General features: G+C 46.2%; 8 protein-coding genes across 8 annotated transcripts; 6 read left to right on the top strand and 2 right to left on the bottom strand.

Moving 5' to 3' along the window:
• Positions 1-224: 224 nt before the first annotated feature.
• On the bottom strand, positions 225-1,920 carry PtA15_5A421 (uncharacterized protein; the record flags this gene model as incomplete). Its single annotated transcript, XM_053169181.1, has 11 exons — positions 225-300; positions 376-385; positions 450-481; positions 562-658; positions 735-872; positions 955-988; positions 1,065-1,134; positions 1,200-1,296; positions 1,366-1,488; positions 1,573-1,681; positions 1,807-1,920. The coding sequence occupies 11 exons, from the start codon at positions 1,918-1,920 to the stop codon at positions 225-227; spliced, it is 900 nt and encodes a 299-aa protein (XP_053020403.1).
• Positions 1,921-2,232: 312 nt separating this feature from the next.
• Positions 2,233-3,309, top strand: PtA15_5A420 (uncharacterized protein; the record flags this gene model as incomplete). The annotated part of the gene is made up of 4 exons (XM_053169180.1): positions 2,233-2,266; positions 2,351-2,469; positions 2,762-3,127; positions 3,205-3,309. The coding sequence occupies 4 exons, from the start codon at positions 2,233-2,235 to the stop codon at positions 3,307-3,309; spliced, it is 624 nt and encodes a 207-aa protein (XP_053020402.1).
• An 824-nt stretch (positions 3,310-4,133) lies between these two features.
• On the top strand, positions 4,134-7,802 carry PtA15_5A419 (uncharacterized protein; the record flags this gene model as incomplete). Its single annotated transcript, XM_053169178.1, has 7 exons — positions 4,134-4,344; positions 4,437-5,228; positions 5,301-5,492; positions 5,570-5,982; positions 6,055-6,205; positions 6,297-7,383; positions 7,481-7,802. The coding sequence occupies 7 exons, from the start codon at positions 4,134-4,136 to the stop codon at positions 7,800-7,802; spliced, it is 3,168 nt and encodes a 1,055-aa protein (XP_053020401.1).
• Positions 7,803-8,479: 677 nt separating this feature from the next.
• PtA15_5A418 (uncharacterized protein) lies at positions 8,480-9,767 on the top strand (the record flags this gene model as incomplete). Its single annotated transcript, XM_053169177.1, has 2 exons — positions 8,480-9,382; positions 9,498-9,767. The coding sequence occupies 2 exons, from the start codon at positions 8,480-8,482 to the stop codon at positions 9,765-9,767; spliced, it is 1,173 nt and encodes a 390-aa protein (XP_053020400.1).
• A 975-nt stretch (positions 9,768-10,742) lies between these two features.
• On the top strand, positions 10,743-13,913 carry PtA15_5A417 (uncharacterized protein; the record flags this gene model as incomplete). Its single annotated transcript, XM_053169176.1, has 7 exons — positions 10,743-10,823; positions 10,894-11,193; positions 11,283-12,624; positions 12,656-12,705; positions 13,106-13,174; positions 13,309-13,374; positions 13,443-13,913. 7 exons carry the CDS (start codon positions 10,743-10,745, stop codon positions 13,911-13,913), a joined length of 2,379 nt encoding a protein of 792 aa, XP_053020399.1.
• Positions 13,914-14,134: 221 nt separating this feature from the next.
• Positions 14,135-14,567, top strand: PtA15_5A416 (uncharacterized protein; the record flags this gene model as incomplete). The annotated part of the gene is made up of 2 exons (XM_053169175.1): positions 14,135-14,184; positions 14,267-14,567. 2 exons carry the CDS (start codon positions 14,135-14,137, stop codon positions 14,565-14,567), a joined length of 351 nt encoding a protein of 116 aa, XP_053020398.1.
• Positions 14,568-17,908: 3,341 nt separating this feature from the next.
• On the bottom strand, positions 17,909-19,850 carry PtA15_5A415 (uncharacterized protein; the record flags this gene model as incomplete). Its single annotated transcript, XM_053169174.1, has 2 exons — positions 17,909-19,604; positions 19,684-19,850. The coding sequence occupies 2 exons, from the start codon at positions 19,848-19,850 to the stop codon at positions 17,909-17,911; spliced, it is 1,863 nt and encodes a 620-aa protein (XP_053020397.1).
• A 189-nt stretch (positions 19,851-20,039) lies between these two features.
• Positions 20,040-20,387, top strand: PtA15_5A414 (uncharacterized protein; the record flags this gene model as incomplete). The annotated part of the gene is made up of 1 exon (XM_053169173.1): positions 20,040-20,387. One exon carries the CDS (start codon positions 20,040-20,042, stop codon positions 20,385-20,387), a length of 348 nt encoding a protein of 115 aa, XP_053020396.1.
• Positions 20,388-22,591: the final 2,204 nt, after the last annotated feature.

The following is a 22,591-nucleotide window of genomic DNA, read 5'->3' as shown; positions in this document are numbered from 1 at the left end:
AGAACCATACCAGTAGGCGACGACGTAGTACAAATCATGCGGTGCGACAGGAGGAGGGGCAATTGGAAAGGTCGAACAGGCAGATGTAAGAAGAGATCGGGGGTAAGCAAGAAATGAAGACTCAAGTCAAACAAGAACCGAGGGCGAATGGTCGAGTGGAAAGTGACACTGAGGCTGCAATCTTGTAGTTCGAAAAGTTGGATTATTTGAGTTTGACGTGGCGATCAAATGTTGGTGTGCTTTTGTAAGAACTCCATTGTGAGCTCATAGCCCACGAAAGTGGAAGCTGCCGCTGGAACACTATCATCCAAGGAACGGGATGGAGACGAATCAGAGATGATATATCTTTGTGCGAATTGTGAAAATTTATCTTACGCTCGAAGATCTGTCACAATGATCACGTCAGCTGAGTTCGTAAGGTGGTGATGTTCGACAAGGGCAGCACTTACATGTTGGCATTAATCCCCGGAACAAAGCCCGACTGCACGTTGTAGGTGAATGTATAGATCAACTTGATGATACGATAAAGTAAGCAGATAATCCATATGAGAGGGGACTCACCCGCCTTCCTCCCTACAAATAGTCCGCCATGTGTCGGCAATGTAGTTGATACCTTTAGGTGGCTGGTCTGCCATTTGGATCCGGCTCTTGATGACGTCTGTAAGAAGAAAACTAGTTAAGGTGGTGCATGCTTTTATGGGATTGAATGATCAGATATGCCCTCCGAGGCTTACCAAGAGGGTAACAGCAAGTCCAGTATCCGATGCCGCCCATGGCCCCACTGCACAGGAGGGTCCAGACTGGCAAGGTCTGGGCTGAGCCGTATCGTTTTTGAAAGGCTTGCTTGCTAACCTCGAATCCCGTATAAAAGCCTAGGATTTGTTGTATGTTTAATTAGAAAAGGCTGTTTTGTTGTTGAAATTAATATCCATTTAATCATGCAGCAGGACTGACCAGCATAAGCAGGGATTTCACGAGCGACAGTCACCTGTGAAAAATGAAACGATTGGCTAATCATCTTTTTTGGGGATGGGTGAAGAATGGAAATAAACTTTTCGACCAACCCAAAAACCGCGCATAATTCCTTGTCGAAATCCCCACTTCTCCCACATCAAGCGGACTGCTTCTCGTAATCTAACCGAAGAGCGGACATCGTAAGTTTTACTTGTTTCTCGAAATAGACGGAATTCGCATCTCACCTCAAATCGTTAGGTTTCCCGTACTGAGCTTGCATTCTAACTTTGAACATTTCCACCGGTGAAGCTAGCACGCTGTTGACGGCCCCTGCCATCGAACCTGGAAGAATTGAAGGAAAGATGTTCAGAGGCTATTCAAGAAAGTATGGGAGTGGGCTAACTCATTCACCTGCAAGAGCTGTCTGGAGAACAGTAAGGTCGGGATACGGACTGACGATCCGCTTCGATACTGCATAAGCTCCAAAGAGAAGCGAGTTGACTCCCGCCACCCCAAACAAGGGCGAAAGCATTCCTGGAGGTCCCTGGTCGGTCTCAATCAAAAACTTATTCTCTCGAGATATATGTATTATTCAGAAACAAGGATTGTGGCGGATACCTTTGTAAAAGCCCAAGAAACCCTCTTGTGCTAATGTCCGTTTCGCCACGTCCATCGGGCCGGTAATCGTTCCTGGGGGAGCTATCTGAGCGCGTGTTTTGATCGTATCCTACAGATTGATGGTTCCGAAGTGAAAACATACATAATCATTGACCCAGTTCGTGTGATTAGTTGAATTTTGCCACTACTGTGTAAGACTCAAGAGAAGAAAGAGTCGGCTATGGACTGACTTACGAGCGGCTGACCGACCAATACCTGCATTGTTCCACCAACGCTGCCACTGATCAGTGAAACAGCCGTCGAGGCGTGCTGCTGCCCTGCAGTCAAGCTTTCGGAGGGGAGATCCATCTTGGAGGACGAACAAAAAACAGAGGCTTCTGTGTATTCGGTGCAACCGGCGCCACAGATTCGACTCAATTCGACGCAAGGCCGACGTAAAGACATTCGTCGGCTTGACCCACTCGACCTCTCGACCCCACCACAGTAATCTGCTCACTACACCACACCGCAATGAGTTGAATACTAAGGCCTGTACCATTCTACCCCCAGACTGTCCCTGCCACCTGGCGAGCCTGGTTTTGTGTTTCTTCTGCCAGGATCCAATTTTCTACTTTTTTTCCTACAACACCTTTCCGCCTGTGAAGTGTGGAACACTTGACCATGAAGTGTCCTTCAAGCCTGGCCCATGGCGGAGGTCGGCGCTTGCTTTAGCCCCTGTTTGATTTTTAGCTATTCTGGAATCTAATACGAGACTAAAAAACTAACATCTTTGGTTTAGTATTACGCACCAGACCAGGCAGGCTCAAGTTTTCCCTTCAGTTACCCAGCGGACTGGCTGAAATGACGTACCACCAAGCTCTTGAAACGGAGATAGAACCAGCAATGAAAATATCCCATGTTAGTTCCATCAACCTAAGTTGACTTCTGGCCGGTCCAAAATTTCCCTATTCAATCGTGCTCCAGTTGAACCGAGCATGCTTCGCAACATTGTGGCCGTGAGTGAGTGCAGCGCCTGCGTAGTTTTCGCGCTCGTCTAAGGGCAAGGGCTTCAAGGTATAAAAAGACAGCTAACCCAGTGGTCGTGCCGAATGTTCATCCCATCAACCGCTTATTATTGTAACATACTATTTAGATACCGACTTAATCAGATCCCCTATTCACATTCATTTTTACTGCTTCTGCAAGCCAGATCAAAGCCGCCACAACTCCTCAGCACACCTTCATTCAAACCTTCGTTCAGCTAGCACTTTTCGAGACTGTAAACCAACATCCACTCGTAATCTCCAAGGAAAATACCCAGACCATGCACTCAGTTTCCTTCCTGAGCATTCTCTTGCTTTCCTCGGCAGCGACTGCGATGCCAAACGGATATTCCTACACCAATCATCCCAGCGAAGCTTCGGAATATTATTCAGTAATCTATGGGGGCACGCCTTACTACGGTAGCGGTACTTTTGACAACCAGCCTTCGACGTATGATAGCTACTGGGACCCGACACTGGCATCGTCCTATCCTCATGGACGTGTAGTCGCTGCCTCAGGTGGGGCTTCAAAGGTGAGCGAAAAAAGTCATATTTCCTCTTCCTTTGTTTAGATCAGAGCCTGAAATTTCATCGCTTCCAACTTTTGCAGACAGATACAGCTCCGGTCATCGGACGTGATCAAGTTGGTGATCCCGACGGCCGCCAGTCTTCTGCGGAAATAGAGACCAGTGGATCAGCAAATCTCCTCAACTAACTAATGGTCTTCTCCAAACGGTGGTGAAGACCACCCCACATTCTCGATCATTTCGATGATTTTCTTCCAAGAGCGCAAGACGGAGGTGTCTAAATTTTTCCAACAATCCTAATGTAGTTTTTTAATCGGAGCCAACCTATAGAGATAATTTTCGTCTGTGTTTGTAAATACAATTTTAATCAAAAATAATATAGATGCATACCACATGGCGAAAAAGACATGAACAAGAACAAAAGCAAATTCGCAAATGGTTTGGGGATCATCATTGGTTAATGACGGACTCAACTTGAATCATTTCATGACGCTTAAGCAAGCAGAGATATTAGCGCCATTCCACACTTTAGAAGGGTAGCTACGGCATGAGGAAACGTCGAAGCAGCAAATTGATGAAATTTGGATCATCCACCATCCATTCAGGTTGAAACTTGAGAATATGTAATGATGATTCCGAGGGGTGTCCCGAGATATCACCTGAATTAGTGGTGACACCTACTTCAGCTGTCACACCTGTGGGCCACGTTTTCAACTTTTCCTTGTGTCGTCACTGGCCTTCGCTAGCTGATGATTGCTCTGACAACAGTTTGGAATCCGTTGACGATTCTTAACTGAATAAACTACTCGTCGTCAGCCCAACTTCGTCACACCTTTCTTGGAATCTTTCGCACCCGGTTCATGACCATCCCATCTTCATAACCAAGCGATCTCGGCCTGGGTTCAACCTCCTTCAAATACGAACTGTCATCTTCTTATTCGGCGATCGGCCTTTGGCGTTTTTCCTCGACCACACATTTCGATTGGGCAAGCGTCATACGACGATCATCAACATGTATCGTTTCAAACCAATCATCATCTATACACTTCTCGTTTTCGTCGGATTGATCATTATTATCAGCTCGACTGTTGCACATGATCAGGATTCACTTTCGGAGCCGACAGTTTCCCAAGACCAAGTCCCGCTGCAATCTAGCCAATCAAAACCACAGGACTCCTCCAACTCGGAATTGTCATCATCAGGGAGAAACCGAGAACAGGAAGGTAGGTTGACCTGAATGCTTACTATTTCTGCATCAAGCTCTGTGAATTTTGGATACTCATAATAATCTAACCTTTTATGAATATTACTCTAGGTATCGCATTATATAACCGAGCCCTACGCCTCTTGAACCATGTTGAATCTCACTCAAATCTAGTCCCGCCTCGCACCTCGCTTCATCCGCCTCTATCAATTCTTTCACCGTCCTCTTATGCACCCCTCCTCGAAGATATCCCATGGCTCAACCGAGGTGTTTTTTCATTCTTGTTGAAATTACTGCGCAAACCACTCGATTCATCAAGCGAAGATGCCGACAATCCCACCAGAAGGGACCCCAAAAAGCCAGCCTTACTCCTCGTACTCGGGTTTCCCAAGAGGATTTTTGATCGCTTTGGACGTACCTCAGCTCGCATCACGAAAAATGGGATGAAGTCGAGTTCAGCGAAAATTCTGGGTCAGAAAGAGGCCGAAGAGGCCACTTTTCGAGCCATTGAACACTTGAACAAGTCGGCTTTTGAGTACGGGAATTTGGATGCCGGTATGACTTTGGGTAACATCTGGTTATGGGGCGGAAATCCTCCTAGTGTAATACAACGAGATCCTCGCAAAGCAATGGACGCTTTTGAATGGGTTGCCAACCTCTCCGGAAACGCAACTGCTCAAGCAAACCTCGCCTTTCTATATGCCACTGGCTTTGGAGGCGCACTTGGACAAAATCTCACCCACGTGGGCGATCAGAGTAAAGCTTTACTCTATTACACCTTTGGTGCTCTCGGTGGAGATTATGCTGCCGAAATGGCACTTGGCTACCGTCATTGGGTTGGGATCGGCACTCCACAGAGCTGCCAAGAAGCACTACCCTTTTATAAGAGTGCAGCTGAAAAATGTGAGTGTTGCTAACCTAGGCTCATAATTCTGTCTTTCTTCTCACTGACCGAGTTTTCATGTATTCTCAAAGCTATGCGCACTTTTAATGCTGGACCACCCGGTGGCCGACACATGCCACCTACCAAGGTACGACTCTCGGATCACGATGGCGGGGTTTATGGCCCGGGTGCTTCTGTCGCCTCTTCGGGCAATAACAAAAATCAGCATTCGCCTCAGCAGCCCTCCACTCTCCAAGCTTGGAATGACGTTCTAGAGTTTTATCGTAAGTAACATTGTCTTCCACCAGCTGTTTTTTCATATTTCACGACATCCATTCCTCACGTTTTGATTCCTTTGTAGAGTTTCACGCCGACCGCGGAGATGCGACGTTTATGTTCCGTCTCGCACGAATATATTATTACGGTTTCGGCAGTGCTGGTGATAGCATTCAAGATTTTGCTTTGACGAACGGGCGTAATTATTTGAAATCCTTTAAATGGTTTAATCGAATCGTTCGTGCTGTATGGCCCCGTGATCCAGAAGCAGCCACATCCCCCAATGGACATGCATACCAGAACAAGCAAGGCCAATGGCAGACACCAACAGTTGGCACTTACGATGCAAATAAGGATCCCAAACAGCCCGTAGACGAAACGCATTTGGTTGCCGCCGGACTCTCTGCAGGCTACTTGGGTCGGATATACTTACGGGGAGAAGGTGTCCCACGTAACAATGCCAAAGCATTCCTTTGGTTCAGTCGAGGCGTAACTCAAGTAAGATTTTGATTGGTCCATTATCCTTTAGTGCTTATAACCAGGCATAAACTCACATGATCCTATCTGAAGGGTGATCGCGAATCTCACAACGGGCTCGGAATCATGTACCGCGATGGATTGGGCGTGCGACGAAACCTTGAAAAAGCTTTGGAATATTTCCAAACAGCCTCCGATGCCGAACTTGCTGACGCAAATGTGAATCTTGGAAAATACTACATGGGTAAGATCCATCATTCCTTGACGTTAATCGAGTAGGAAGTAGCGAGGTCGTTGAATTTATTCATTTTTGACCTTTCCCTACGCCTCTTTAGGTGTAGATCCATTGAGCGCCATTCCTTACTTCGATAATGCCATAAAGAATGGCGATACTTATCAATCCTACTACTACCTGGCCGAAATCAACGCTTTGAATGCGGGTCAGACCAGCAAGCCCGAGTTCTGCCCGATTGCGGTTGCGTTTTACAAGCGAGTGGCCGAGCGGGGTGATTGGTTTGAAGAGGTTTTCTGGAAGGCTGAAAAGGCGTGGGCCGATGGTGACGAGGTTACCGCGTTGCTTGGGTTCTTGATGATGGCTGAACGCGGTTATGAAGTAGCTCAAAACAATGTCGCCTACATCTTGGACCGTCACAAGAAACGACTTCGATTACCTAAGGAACAAATTTCGGGTAACGCAACAGATCGACTGGCACTTACCTACTGGACACGTTCCGCTGCTCAAGATAATATCGACGCCTTGGTCAAGATGGGAGATTATTACTTGGATGGATTTGGGACTTCGAGTGGACAGCCACAGCCAGAAAAGGCGGCGGCTTGCTATCAAACTGCCACTAACACTCATCTGAGTGCGATGGCGATGTGGAACTTGGGTTGGATGCACGAGAACGGGATCGGAGTTTCGCAGGACTATCACCTGGCCAAACGATTTTACGACCTAGCTTTGGAGACCAACTCGGAAGCCTCCTTTCCGGTTGCCCTGGCTCTAATGAAGCTCTATATGCGCTCGGTATGGGACTACGTTATCCATGGTGATTCCAAGTATCTCTTAGTATTTACATCCGCAAGCGATGAGCAGAGCGGTTCAGGATGGTGGAGCTTGCGTCGACTGCGAGACGAATTGACTCGAAGATGGTTGGGCATCTCACCACCTCCAGGGGCCAACCCGGCTGACGAAGCAGAGGTGAACGTCCCAGTCGATGGTGAAGGGGCTGGTTTTGATGCCGCGGCGACGCAAAGGGCCCTCGAACAGGATGAAGACCCAGTGGAATGGGCCCGCAATGCCAGAGAACGAGACCGGATGCTGGGCGAAGGAGAGGAGGAGGATGACCTGTTTCTGGCAGGCAATACCGGTGATGATTTTCTGGAAACAGCTGGGATTCTATTCCTGTGCTTAGGCCTGGGGTGCGTATTTCCTGTACCTGATCTCGACTTGGGACCGCAATATGATTGCACTGTGCCTTTAGGTGTGACGAAGTACTAATACAACCTTGATATGCAGTGCGTTCGTGTTTTTCCGTCAGCAAAGAGAGCAGGCCAACATTCGAGCAGAAGCCGAACAAGCACACGCTGAATTGGATGAGGCACTTGGAGAGCTTATCCAACCTCAAGCAGCCGTCGTCCCTCCAGCCAATGACACCAACGATCCTACTCCACCAGACGATTTGGCTGACTTGGCAGCACAGATACGAACAGCAGCCGAGATCGCTGGTGCCGATGGGGAGACAAATGAACAGAGGGAAGGGGAGCTGGAAAATCGAAATGCTCAGATTGAAGACGGATTGAGGAGGAGGACGAGAACGGATGAAGAAGAGGCAAATTAGACCGATTGACCATCCTCGACCGAAGCGAGCGGACAAAATGTCTTGATGAAAATTTAGTAACCTCGATTCGATAATATCCCTCTGGACCTGTCCTTCTGGGTGCTCAGTAACTCGGAAATGTTCTCAACTGAAAAGACCGGTCAAATAGAAGATGTGTATATATAAAAACCTCAAGATAGAGAAAAAGAAAATTCGCTGTACATTAACGATCTGACCAGTGGCTCCACACCATCCGATCTACCCCCTAAGAGGAGCTTGTTGAGCTAAAAAAGTTTCTTGCTTAGGGTTTTTTTCCTCGACATTGGGTGAACGATAGAGGGCCGAACAATTACCAATTGAATGCTGTTGTTTTTTTTAAATTCTACATTCAAAATCCATTCTTCTACCCCACACCCACCCTCTCGCATCACCACTCTCACTATGCTCTCAACCTAAACAAGTCTTTCTAAAATTTGTCGGAATGTCTTTTTGTTTTGCCTGTTTTGTTTTGATTTTTTTTTTCCGCACACAAATCCATGCACATTCCTCTTCAGATTCCGAGAATTCGCTCTTGGGAGCATCTCGATGGGTGGCTCGTTGATGCCTGTTTGGGATCGGTGAGCTTGTCCGTGACATGGTGAGAGAATGGCGCGGCCATGTAGTTCTGAGCCGACCCGCCGAAGCCAAGCGAAAGAGGGATGTCTGCAGCCCATGTTCTCCTCCGGCCATCCGCCCTTCTGTCCCGCTGCCGGCCACCAAGAAGAGCCCTGGTCCCTTCATCCTGCACTTTCGTCTCGTCTGCATCCTTCAACAGCAGCACCCCTCCATCGCCAACCCCGGCAGCCCAGCCATCCATCCCAGAATCAAGCGTAGAGGCAGCCGGGCAAGCCACCTCATGGATCGACCAGCTATCCGACTTCCTGATCTCTCAGCCCCTCCAGCCATTGTCGTATACCGCCACCGTCATCCTAGCCACGATCTTGGTGAGATCAACAACAACCCTGCCCATCTCAATCTGGGCGCGACTTCGAATCAATCGCTTCGAAAGGGTCGTCCTGCCCACTTTCAAAGCCTTCCGCACGAACCTCGCTCTCCGCGCCAAGCGGGCCTTCCTCGACCCCGCTCAGATAGCGCTCTACCAAGCGCATCTCCAATCCCAGCTGAAGCGCGAGCTGGACCGGCTGATCTCGGAGAATCGATGTCGACCAGCGGTGACGATCGTGGGCTCGCTGGCCATCCACGTGCCGGTGATTTACGGTCTGACGACGGTGCTCAGGACCGCCTGCGAACGGGTCCCTCCCGGCTTTCCGTTGGCCATCGAGCCCTCCCCGATTCTCGGAGCTAGTCTGCTCGAAGCCGACCTTGCACTCGCCTTGGTCTGCTGGGCCGCCTTCCTGGTCAACATCGAGCTTAATGCGAGCTTCCGCTACCTCCGCCGGTCCACCGCCCCTTCAGCTTCATCGGCATCTACCCCCTCCCAGATCAGGAATCCTACTTCGTTTATCGCTAGAGGGTTGAGCTTTTGGACCCCTGAAAAAATCCGCTCCGCTTCTTTTCTGGCAGGCGTCGGCATGATGGGCATCTCTTCCTCTCAGCCAGCTGTAAGTCTTTGTATTACCTTAAGGAAAATTTCCCATTCACTATTATATTGATATCGGGTTCATCCCTGGCTGCGATCTGATCGATGACTACGACCACGACCTTGGAACTCCTCAGCTGGTACTCATCTACTGGCTTACTTCGAACTGCTTCTCGATCGTCCAGAGCCTCTGTTTCATATACCTTGACCACCGCCATAACGTCCTGAAATCCGGCTCAAAAGATCTTCTGGTGGCAGATGCTTCTGAAGCCCAGCGACCGCTCCCAACCGCTGCTACTCATCAAGAAATCAGCTCAAGAGCTGCCTCCAGTCATCCCCGGAATCATCATCAGCTTCCCAAGCACTCTTCGGGTCGACAAAAGCCTCGGAAACCTCCTCCTTCCTGATCTGTGAATTTTTCTGATCAGATGGCTAAAGAGCTTGGCATCAATTTGTTTCTTTTGACAAGTTGAATTACTCCCGACCAATATTATCTTGCATGCATACCATGTGATGCACATATCTTTTGTCACTTGATCAATACGCCTCAGGGCCAGTTCAAGGCAACCACGAGGGGGAGATGGGGGATCATGTAGCTGAATTAAAGGAAAAAGAAAGTATAGAACAAATTGCAGTTACACGCCAGGATTATCTTTGGTGATTAAATTGTGAACGTGATCTCAAGCCTTTCTCTGTGTAAGGAATTGCTAAATGGCTTCGGGTTCAACCGCTTGTTGCCAATCATTTTTGTACGGTTTTCCTGGCTCTAGACAGGTTGAGAGAGGTGCCCATGTGGTGGACTTCAGGAGGAAGTGAATTTCCTTTTGGATGTGAGAAACCCTCGTTTCAGATGAACGAATCCGGCCCAAAAATCTAATGCACGTTGGGGTTGCAAGTATGCTAGAAAAACTCGACGAACTGTTTGCTTGCTGGATCGAACCCTTTCAATTTCTGGGCCCACGCGTCGTGCCGTTCGCTGGAAGGCCGGACGCGCGCCTTTGTTTTCTTTCCGGAAATATTCATTGTTGTCCCCAACTCTGAGCTGCCCAAAGGTGGTGTGGGGTGGAGAATGAGCCGGGTCAGCCGATGGGCGAGCCGAGTACGAGTTGGGTTCGGGGCGGGTTCGGTCACTTGCCAAGCTCGGCAAGCAGCTGGAGCCTGGCAAACTGGCAACAACACCAAACTCCGATACTCTTTCTTCCAGCACTTGTACATGTATTCGCCGGCTATCCCCTTCTGCTTTCTAGCTTCCAGATAAGGTACGTATACTTCATACTTCGTTTTTTTAACTTTCGCCGCAAACGAAAAAACTTATTCATGTTTTTGTAATTCAGGAACGCTTTCCCGCTGGAATCATCATCCTAGTCCAAGGTCATATAGACATGCGAGTCGCGACCACTTCCCGGACAAACACGCCTGAGGCTGCCACCAAGGAAAGTTCAAAATTTGATGAACACTTGAAAGTCAGTCAAACTCTAACTTTTTTTTAACCCCTTCTTCTTGTTCTTGCGGCTAACAAATCAATCTCGAAAGTGTTTTCAAATTGTCCTCGAAAACCTGGATCAATGTCGGAAGGACGAGAGTCTGATTGCGTCTCGCCTCCTGCATCCCTCATCTCGCGATCCCGCTCGGATTCTAGAACTGTTGTGGAAAATCCAAAGAAATGAGTCTCTCGTTGGACTTTTGGCTCGCGGATTCGATCGTCATCAAGCCAGAACAAACTCTCCGACTTCAGCATCTCCTTTGCCATCAAACTTACCCAAATTAACCAATGAAACCAAACTCAAGCGGCGTGTTCACCTGGTGAAACTCTCCATTTTGTGGATGCAAATAGTGAGTGTTGGGAAATGTGGCATTTGGATTCTTCATGGTTTTTCCATGCATGCATTTGTTTTTGCTAACCGTCTCTTTTGTTGCAACAGCATTGTCTTCAGACGATATTAAATGACCTTACAAAAGATCACAATCATCAAGTATTTCAATGCCACCCTAGTCAACAAGTTTTGAAACACTATTTTAGCCTCTCAGCATCTAGCTATCACTGCACTACTCCATCCCCATATCTATCACGCCTGCTGACCACCCCTTCTTGTGCGAACGCTTTCGTGGGTGCTGGAGAGGACTTCTTCAAGATTTGGGAAGCTTTACCTGACCATTTGACAATACGACCTCAAGCACGATTAGCGACTCGAGTTGCAAATTTTCCCCACCTATCGGCTCAACTCGACCTATTAGCCCAAGCCTTGAATGTCTCCGAAACATACTCAGACCCTCTCGATTTGATCAAGTCATGTGCCCGTGCATTGATTCGTCAGACACTTGACTGGACACTGGACGCCTACCATAATGCAACAAACGTCGCCAGAAGGGCATCACTTTTTGCCTCTCGTCCATCTCCCCTCTCAAATCAAGCCGAGCCCCGAGTGAATCCCACAATTGAATCTGAACTGCCTACGATATCCCGCCCCACAGTCCAAAATAACCCCACTGAATCCCAACAGACAAATCACATTACTCAGTCACCCTCCCAATCTGTTCAAACTCCAAACAAATCAATTGTACCCAGTCGCGATCGATCAAACTCTCCTATAAATAAAAATCATCGGGCTCAAACGCCAAAAAGCCCCGATCGATCAAGCCCTTCTGTCAATCAAAGCCATCGGGCTCAAACGCCCAAAAGCCCTGGCGAGCACCCGCTACTCTCTCACTCGAAAAACCAAGATGCTACTAGCAACCCAGTTCTCTTCCAACCAGCGCCGGATTGCTTGGCCACGACAGATGCCGGACAAGTGGATGGCCCTGCAACCCCCCAAAGTTCACTCCAAAAGACCAACGATCCTCGGAATCAGGATCTGACGCCTCTCTCTCAAACTATAAATGGCTCACTAGCACCAGAAGACACTCAATCAATCCTATCTGTACCTGCAACGCAGGGACAGCTCGCCCCTGGACATTCGGACGAAGTATCATCGACAAATGCTAGCCCATCAACTCGCCCGATAACTGACCAGGATTCGTCTGAAAAAACCAACGGTCCTTGTGATCAAGGGCTGTCGCTTCCCTTTCAAAATCTCAATAGCTCGCCAGCACCAAACAAATCACATTCAACCCTCCCAATAACCGAAGGACGGACCGCCGCAAATGATTCTGTTGAAACATTATCTTCAACTGACAAACACCTGGGACCGCGTCCAGAAACACCTCAAACCTGTGTTGGCGAGGAATCTAATCTCCAGCCTACGCCAGAACCATCTCGAGTCCCTTGTGAGTTAACATAAAACCTATTTGATGAAAGCGCAGATAACTGGATCGCTGACCCATGTCGTTGTGACAGGCGCCGACCAAGTAACTTGCCCTGTAACCCCCCAAAGGCCACTCCAAAAGACTAACAGTCCTCGGAATCAGGACCTGACGCCTCTCTCTCAAACTCTGAATGGCGCGCCAGACGATACTCAAGCAATCCTCTCTATACCTGCAACGCAAGGACGGCTCGCCCCTGATCATTCTGTAGAAGCATCATCACCAAACGCTAGCCCATCAACTCGCCCGATAACTGACCAGAATTCGGCTGAAAAAACCAACGATTGTTGTAATCCCGGGCCCTCGCTTCCCTATCAAAATCTCAATGGCTCGTTAGAAACAAACCAATCACATTCCACCCCTCCAGTAACTGAAGGACGGATCGCTGCAAATGATTTTGTTGAAACATCATGTTCAACTGACCAACACTTGAAACCACGTCCAGAAACACCTCAGCCCTTTATTGACGAGGAGTCTAATCTTCAGCCTGCGGCAGAACCATCTCGAGTGCCTTGTGAGTCAACATGAAACATTTTTGATGAAAGCGCTGTTACCTGGATTTAATTTGTGTTTCACTTACCGATCCCTGACCCAATGTCATTGGTATCTCCAGCTCATGACCGCATCCGAGAGTTAGGTGATGATCAGCACTATTTGTCCGAACATCCGAGATTACGCGTCCACCGGAACCTCCAACACGCGCTATTATCGAAAGTACGCTACTTTGATCTGAAAATTACTTTATCCATTAGGCTGACATCAGGTTTCTTGCTTGGGAGCAGGTGCGACATTCTATGGGGCCTCTCACGGATGGGAGTGTTGCAAATGCAGAGGACCCAAGGGACAAACCGACCAATAGGAAGCGGCGACGATCAACAGATTGTGGAGGTCAGGCGAGGCAAAAACGACAGCACCTTGATCCGATCGTGGAATTCGAGAATCAGAAATCCTCCAAGAAGATCTTAAAAGAATTCCGAGACAGTCCACGATTATCAAGTGCATTCGAACAAGCGAGGAGCATGGCCCTCCAGAACAACTCCGAAGCTAATGACGATCCTGATCATGAATCAGATCACTCCAGCGGCTCTGAATCGACCGAGAACAGTAGCGTAGCCGATGATCAGGATGTGGAATTGGACCCTTCAATTGTTGAAAAGTTGAAAGCCAATGCAGCCCAATTCGGGAAACAAGAGACAAGTATCTTTGCCAGATTGATGGTGCTAGCTGCCGCTGGATGGAAAACCATTAAATAACGAGATGGCCTAGTTTTTCCGAAATATTTTGTCTTGCAGTTCTTTGTTCGTTTGTGGAACTTTATTGTAATTGTTTATTTTTATTCATTGGTGAACCAAATCCAAGTCCACTATTACATCCGTCTTGAGACCGCCTCTTCGCTGCCAAGACTACTCGTCAATCATTCATCAAAGATCCGTCGTCAGCCTGATAGTCCAAGCTTATTGGATGAGGAAGGATCATGTCTATCTATCCAAGCATACCAAATCCATTTCACACATTGCACTCGATGTAAGTCTCTCTTTCCAACTTCCCAGCTAACCTACCTCTTTTGCAACGAAAACTGACCTCCTTTCCGTACCCCGATCAGTAGGTTTCTCGCCAGCTTCGTCTACTTTTCCCGTGCCGCGGATCATAACCCATCCCCCTCCCAAGTGACCCGGCAAACCTATCTCGACCAAGCAACTAGGACCCAGGCGCGGTCAGCCAACAATCCACCCTCTCGACCATCTTCCTCGGACTCCCAGTCTACCTCCTCAAGTGACACGAGACCTGCACAACTCCCGGCCTCAATCCTCAGCTCGAGCTTTGGTCAGCCAGCCAAACAGGATCACCAACCTGGCCGTCGTCGGGGGAGAAGTTTACATCCGCAGGGCCAGATCTCTCGACCCTAGAAACTAGCAAACCTTCTCAACCCCATAACAAGCTTGCTTCGTTTGCTAGCTTAAGCTTCAGGACCGTTTCCAGAACCCCACAGACACTCTGAAAATCATCTCAATGACTGTTCTAGACAGGCATCATTGGTTAGATAACCTGAGAAACACCTGGTGATTTGCAATTAACACTGCAAGAAACAGTCAAGCAATTACAAGTAGTTGACATGCACTTAAAATCACCTGTTCTCCTAAACTGATGCACAATTTTTCATGAAGCTATGATAAGGAAGACTTTCCTGTCTTTCTTTTTTAATAAAGCAAATTTTTGATATTTGATATCCCCTACTACATAGAGATACCTTGGTCACAAGATTAGTTGGTGGTTTGGAAAAGGGATTAGGTTGGTTTCCAGAGACAATGAAAAAACTATGCGGAAAGAGACTAGGACCTCATGCTGTTTTTTGTCTTTTGACCATTTCATTGGACTCTGATTGAATGAGTTTTCTTTTACCAATATGATACTGATGAAATTTGATGAAGGAATCAAACATCATCTCCCAAAATGATTTGTCATCCAACAACCATTGTTTCCATTGATTTGGAAAAAAGGATTGGTACCAACAACCATTCAAGAAGATTGACAGTTGTAACAACTTTCCATGTGTGCCACCATTGCTGAAATAATTGATTATGAGCACTTGTAGCTCTCCAAATTTTGAACTGTCAAGTGGCAGATTCACTTCTTTCACTTGCCCAAATATTGGAAGACTGCCATTTGGCTCAAATAATTCAACTTTGAACCAATCCATGAAGTGTTGACTTGGTTTATCTTGTACCAAAGCAAGTTGACTATCCCCCAATTTTGCTGCAATATTTTTTACTAGAAGATGGTTAAAAAGTGTTGAATAAAGCAGCAGATTCTTGGCTCTAAGCAGCAATATTGAATTTCTGACTCTTCCCAAAAGTCCATTTGTAATTCTGATTGATTCTATAACTGGTCTTGAGGAATTCTTTTGATGACTGATAATTGAGACCAAAAAAACTGGAAGATTCTGAAAACTCCTTGTAAAATGATGATTGCTGGGAAGTCTCTTGTTGTATTCTTCAATTTGCTTGAGTATCATTGCTGCAGTCCCCTTTAATCCCTCTAGTTCATGGGAAACAATTTCTGCTTTGAGGATCACTTTTGGTAATTCTTCAACGCTGAGCAGAATGAAATTATTAATTTTAACTGGAAGTGGTACTGAAAATCTCAATTCCTCCTTGAATTTCCACTTGGAAAAGATTGTCTCCATCACCAAGTCCTGAGAAAGAAATGACAATGGTGATTTCTTGGAGAATTTAATGAGAAAGTTAGAGATAGGAGGATTGAATTTATGGAACCATTTCAAGAGTAATAGGCATGAAGTTTTTATGGATAATTCATTGGATGTAGGTTTGGATAAAAACTTGATAATGGTTAATTGGATATCTTGAAATGCGGTGTGATCCCCAGGAAAGAGCTTTGCTTTGATTGCTCCAAAAACAGGGAGGCTTGAAGTTGGAGAAAATACTTCCTTGATTAACCACCCAATGAGTTGATTATTCAGAGAAAGCTCATCATTTGCGGTTGAATTTGTATCAAACCTCCTCAAGGCAGCTGAGCCAATAAGGAGAAACCAACTGGTTAAATTTTTCAAGTGATAAATAAAGGCTTGTTTCTCAACATATCTCCCATTTTTTGAACTTACCGGACGGACAACGCCATGATATACACCCGCTGGTATTCCTTGAAATCTGAATTTATCAAGAAGAAGAGAATAGTTTGTACAAGTTGATAAAGCTTCATATTGCTGGGTAAATTTCTCCATGAATTTTCCCAAATGAGGGTGCTGGATGTTTCTGACATTAAAAGGTTTTAGGGTTCCTAAAAAGTTGGCAGGTATTTGATTGGTTGGAATCTGAAGATGAGCCTGTTTTTTCAGTTTCTCATCAGAAGCTGAATGAAAAGATGGGCTAGTATTGTCAGGTTGGTTTGATTGACCAGTAGGATCAGACTGTGATGTTTCTCTAGATGTCAAGCTTGTTCTAGATCTCTGATCTATGTGATCCGGAAGAGTATGAATCCACCAGAGCGATCAACATAAATATTTTAACAGCGAATCAGCTCGAGCCATCAAAATTCTGCTTACTAGGATAGTCTTCTGGTGACCTGCTTCTTGCTTGGTTTCTTGAAACCTCCGGTTGGAGAGTTGATTGGTCTTCCGGATATGGTTGATAGTGATGCTTCGACATATCACCGCCACCTGCTTGAGGATGGAAAATTGTTCCAGGTCTCAATGTTAGAGAACCAACATTCTTCTGTCAAGTGGAAAATTCACATAATTTTATAATCCTGACCTCTCAAAGAACCCTTGGATGTTCTTCCGGAACTGCCGAAAGATGGATGCTCTTGTGGCGGATGAGAAGCTTGGAATGAATCTCTCAGTCCAAACTGATCATGCCATCGGATCCCATCCTCCAAAGGATCCAAGTTCCAGTCGAACACGCTGTAACAATCGACTGATGGAAGGCCATTCGTGACGAGATCACCGGGCTGCCACGGCCACCTCGAGATTTGCTTTACTGGGTGTTCTGTTGCAGCAATGCCCTGGAAGCTTGAGAAGTACAACCCCACCATCAGGCGGGGGGAAAAGGTTGCCCGTCCCCTGCGAGACATAGTGCCGTGCGGTCGAGAAGGAAAAATGTACACTATTACCCAGGCACTTGTTACGGATATGTACTCGATCAACTTTTTTATAGTGGCCCAACAAATAGGAGAGGGGCTGTCGCAACTGAATTACACTTGTATCAGCTCTAAGAGAGTCCTCGGAAATAGGTGATCTGCTGAATGATTTTCAATGATCAGAGCCGGTCAGACATACAAATTCAACTGACCCAGTGAGTTATGCTAGTTGCGCGATTGTTACAAATTTACTTTGCACTGTGGAGTGTTATGTTTCAGTGATACAAGGACCCATCCATTGATTTTGGACCCACCGGTGTTGCTTGGTGTTGCCCATGAGGGAATAAACTCAATCAATACACTATGGATATAGCCGAGCAGACGGAGTTCTACTCGATGATGCCCTGTCAGCAGAAGTGCGCAAGCTACTGTGAGGACGTATGTGTATTCAAAAGTCACCTGAGACTATCCAACAGGATACTGCTGAGGTTCTCGATTGAGCGAACGATCTCCTCGCAAGAAAATGATTGAATGTAACTAAATAATAAGAGGGAAGAAGAGTGAGAAAAGAGACGTCTGTGCTAAAAGTCTAATAAAAAACCCAAACAAGTATCATGTCATAAAGTTTTACTACAGTTAAAATTGTCACATGCAATCACGATTTTTGCGGGTTTCGGGCGGATTTTGATCTGGCTTTAGAGCTTTCACGTTTCCATTCAAGTTTCAAATCTTCTAATTCATCTAAATAATTAGCTCTACGGAAAGCGGAACATAACATAGAATACAGCGGCTTCCTGAACCTTCGAAATTGTTTTCTGTCTAGATTTGGTTCTAGATTCGAGCCAGATTGATCGAGTGAGATATGCTTGATGTTCGAGATTGCTTCTTTGGAGTGGTATGGTGACCGGCTCAGGAAACTGCGAACTAGAATGTTTCTTGTGACTTCATCTGATTTCATATTTGCTTTCTTGATCTGTTGCATAGTTTCAAGTAACCGCTCCTCGCGTCCGGCCCTGTTTGCTGATTCATTCCGAGAGTAGCTAAGGTTTGAGTCTGGATTATCGATGGGCTTGGCACTGAGCAGGATATTGGAGGTGTGTTCATCTGGGATGTATCCCCTTGAGACGAGCTCGGGTAAGACCTCGTAGGCAGACTGAATCCCTCTTCTACGTCCTATCGAATGCAGTAGAATTCCGTAGGTTTTTTGTTTTCCGTCCTCCTCAAGAATCCCACGACGTTCCATATTATGGATGATTCTCATCAAGTCTTCGACATGGCCAAGCCTTGACTTCAACGCCAGATAGAGATTGTGGGCATCATGGTCTGGGACTATGTGAGGATGTGAAACCAGAGCGTGCCACACCGAACAAGCCGAATGTAGTAACGGTCGAGGCGTTCGTCTGTCCCACACTGACATACAAGCTTTAAATTGATCCAACGTTTGCAGCTCCGGCGGAAGCTCAGCCAAAAGATCGTGGGCTGTCGAGAGATATTGATGAGAGGCACACGTGCTCATCAGCCGATGAAGAAAATGGGAGGTGAAATATTTTGCGAAGTTAGGGTGTCGGCGAAGTATTTGAAGAATCATGGCGGCAGCGGGTTCGTGACAACTCATTCTTAGGAGAGCATCGCAAAGAATCTCGACTGATTGTGTCATGCATTTTATACAATCAGTTTCCTCATTAAACGTGTCGGTAATCGCTCCGGAGAGTCCGAGGATCGCCGTAATTCTAGCGTTTTGAGTTTTTAACGAAGAGGAGAATAGGATCTTTCGGGATGCGATTCGGACGATGGAGAGAACATCCGATCGTCTTAAGTTCCTTTGCCGACTCAGTAGTCGTTTCAAAACTGTCCAATTTTGATACTTTAAGGTAGCGAAGCCGATCGACTTGAAAATCCTCTGATCAAATCTAGTCGATGGAGAAACCTCTTGAGATCGTTGAGCTTGTTCATTGTCTTCGAAAATTGTCAGAATTTTACTGGGATGCAGAAATAAGAATTCGTGGGTGATGCGAAGGATTACATCGCTATCTAATATTTTCCCTTTTGGAGTTTTCAGGAACTCGTTCCATTGTTCCCAGTGATGTTTAACGCGCTTATGGATTGAAGATTTACTAGCACGTCCGGCGTTCTCTTGCAGGGATTTGAGCTCTTTGAGGAGTAAATCTGTATCGATTTGAGTTGACGGTCCGGCCTCAACGATGCCACCTTGTCCTTCACCCATCGATTCCGAATCTGCAGTGAGAAAATAATGACTCTCATTCTTCGAACCACGTGACGATGCGCTCAGATCGATTGCAGGCGACCAAGCGGAGGATGCTGAAGTGTTGTTGACTTTTGCTTGCGACGGCCTATCCTAAAAGAAGATACTAGTTAGTATGGGCCGGACTGAGGTGTCTGAGCTTGGCAGATACTTCAACTTGCACTCACATTAAGCCGGCTTGACCGCTACCTGGTCTCCGCTGGGTTAGCTTGAAAGAGTAACACGACAGGTTCCGTGGTTGACCATCGGCAAAGATAAGTTTAGTCGAGCTGCTTGAGGAACGGATAAGCCTTGCCGGGTTGAAGCAGGTCGAGGGTGTGATGACTTGGAACATGAGACAACCAGCCCTGACTTCACCGTTCTGCTATCTCGCCAGGCCATCTGCCGGACTTTTTATACTCCTGCTGTGAATTACACAAGGAACCCTCTATAAGACTTCACCTGGAAGACTAGTAGCGAGGGCGGATGTCTCCTCCTCAGCACACGACGAACAACACACGCATGCAACCAGCGGGACCTCATCATGTCTACCGATTCAACCACACCGATACCGTCCTCATCACGTCTCTTGGAAGCTGCTAGGCCGTTATTCGATCGACTGAAGAGCTCTTCCATCGACCGTCGACGCAGGGCATCCTCAGAATCGATTTCAGTCGACCACACTACATCCAGTTTATCCTCCGTCGACCAGGAATGGGAAGAAAACATTCGGCAACTCCATCTTCTGATCGATGTGATCTTGTTGCCGTTCATCGGAAAATGGCTCGGTCGGAAAACAGCGTCTTGGCTCTATGCTCGTTACACTCAAGGCTTCGCAAACAAGGCAATTAACTCATTAGGAATAATTCAATGGATCACTAGTCGGAAATGAAAGAGCGAGTGCAGGAAATATTCAAGTCGTAGTATCAGCGTGAGTTTTCTTTCTTCCTCGGATGTATCAATTGAGTCTAATTTTACTACATTTACCTATCTTATTTTCTGCTATGTCTATCTAAGTCTAGTTACAATCACCGGTGATCAGGACATCGATCAAATCTAATATGTGAACACTCATATTCTACATCTTTTCCAAAGACGCCCAGAATTCCTTTTTGGCAGAAAATCAGCACGCGACTTGTGATGAATTTGTGTACACCCAAGCCAAGCTGACCCCGGTCTCTTGAACCATCTTTTCGCTGTTGTGTCAATCTCATTTTGACATATTTTTCCCGCTTACTTTTCAAATATCGGCATGGGATTCTCAAAACAACACCAAGATTCTGTATTCATTCACCTGTGTTTCTTGACACAATCTTTCATGCTCCAACAACTGCTTATATATCTCATCAGTTTCATCACGACTATCCCTTGGATCATTTCTCGAGTTCATCCACGGTCTTATTCCCTCATCCAACCTACATTGAACCACTGGAGGACTTCCTGTTGCAATCTGGGAGCAATCTGAGAGCCTCCCAGAGTCTCAAAGCCTAAATTTCCCTGCGAAATTTGGCTCAGATCTGGGTCTGGAAGGGGTTCCCAGATTGACGGGAAGTCCTCCACTCCCTGTCTTGATTTCAAAAGGGGAGAAGGAAAAATACTGTTGAAACTCCATGTCTCTTTGCCTTTCCATCACCTGTCACTCATTCTTTTCCCTCCAATATCCATGTTTCACCTTCTGTCCCACAACTCAGCCCCAAAAGTTGTAATAGCATTTAACTCAGCTACATAGATAGAAACAAAAGCATAAGTCCTCTCCGCCTTTTCCCTGAGACCAATGAGTCTCTTGTAGTGCGGAGCCTTTTTCCTCCCACAAACTAGCAGACTAGCCCTCTTTTTGGGCTTCCTTTTTCTTCAAAACCCGGCCTTGAGCTTTTTTCCTCAGGCCACTGTTCTCTCCTCTCTACGACTTGGAGCTCACATTTCTTCAAATACCTCCAAAATAATGAGTTTAGGATAGGAAAATAAAAATCTCACTGGGTAAAAAACTGGATGCACATGTATCAAACAACTGTTCAAGCTTGGAAATTTGTCAAAAAGACTAAGGCCCCGTTTGGAGCCAATATAATCTGGAAACTATCAAGTTTTGGCGGACCTGATCAGATGTCACATAGGATGTCATGCAAAAAAACTCATATCTTGCCTGGATTATATTGGCTCCAAACGGGGCCTTGTGGCACCAATATAAATATAGGTGATATAATCACCAATAAATTCAATAAAAAATACAAAATTCAACATAAAGCCTCCATATTTTTTTTTGTAGGCAACCTATAGTGCTGGTCTTGTCAACTGATTCAGCCATCTTAATGGTATTATGGTGCTGAAGATGGCTGGATAAGTTTATTCTGAGTTCACAGTTGAATGGAGGACTTCCTGTCAATCTGGGAACTCAGATTCTTCCAGATTTTGCAGGGAAATCTGGGCTTGATTGTCCCAAATCCTAGATCTGCCTAGATTTCCCTGCGAAATCTGGGAAAATCTGGGTTTCCAGATTGGTGGGAAGTCCTCCAATAAACCAGTACTAGTAGGTTTCCTACAAAAAAGAATGGAGGCTTTATGTTGAATTTTGTATTTTTTATTGGATTAATTGGTGATTTTTTCACCTATATTTATATTGGTGCCAAACAGGGCCTAAAATTGGAAGTATAAAACAGACCAATTTGAGGCATTTGGATGCCCTGTTATACATCATAAGTGAGCAAATTTGAGACATGCAACCCTTGTGGGCTCTAGAAATTGACAAAGTTTATTCAGGGGGCTGATTCATCAAGATTTATGACATTCATTCCTCAGGCACTCCATTATAACTACCAATTCCTGTACAAAGTGTGCAACGTCAAATCAAAATTGCACTTACAAAAGACATGCATGAAATTTAAAATGGGTCCTGATTTGATTAGGCCCCATTTGGGCACCAAATTATACCTGATAAATCATCAGATTTATAATGTGCAACCCGCAATTTACCCCCTGTCTCCACCAGATTTCTAGAACCCCTAGGGGTTGTGTGTTATAAATCTGACAATTTATAACATACTAGAGTCCAAGGTGGCTACACTGCTGCACTTTCAGGGTATTTTTCTGAAATGTTGCCAT

Source organism: Puccinia triticina, chromosome 5A (genome assembly GCF_026914185.1).
Source record: "Puccinia triticina chromosome 5A, complete sequence".
NCBI lineage: Eukaryota > Fungi > Basidiomycota > Pucciniomycetes > Pucciniales > Pucciniaceae > Puccinia > Puccinia triticina.
The sequence above is the reverse complement of the archived record's forward strand: the minus strand, read 5'-3'. Positions and strand labels throughout refer to the sequence as shown.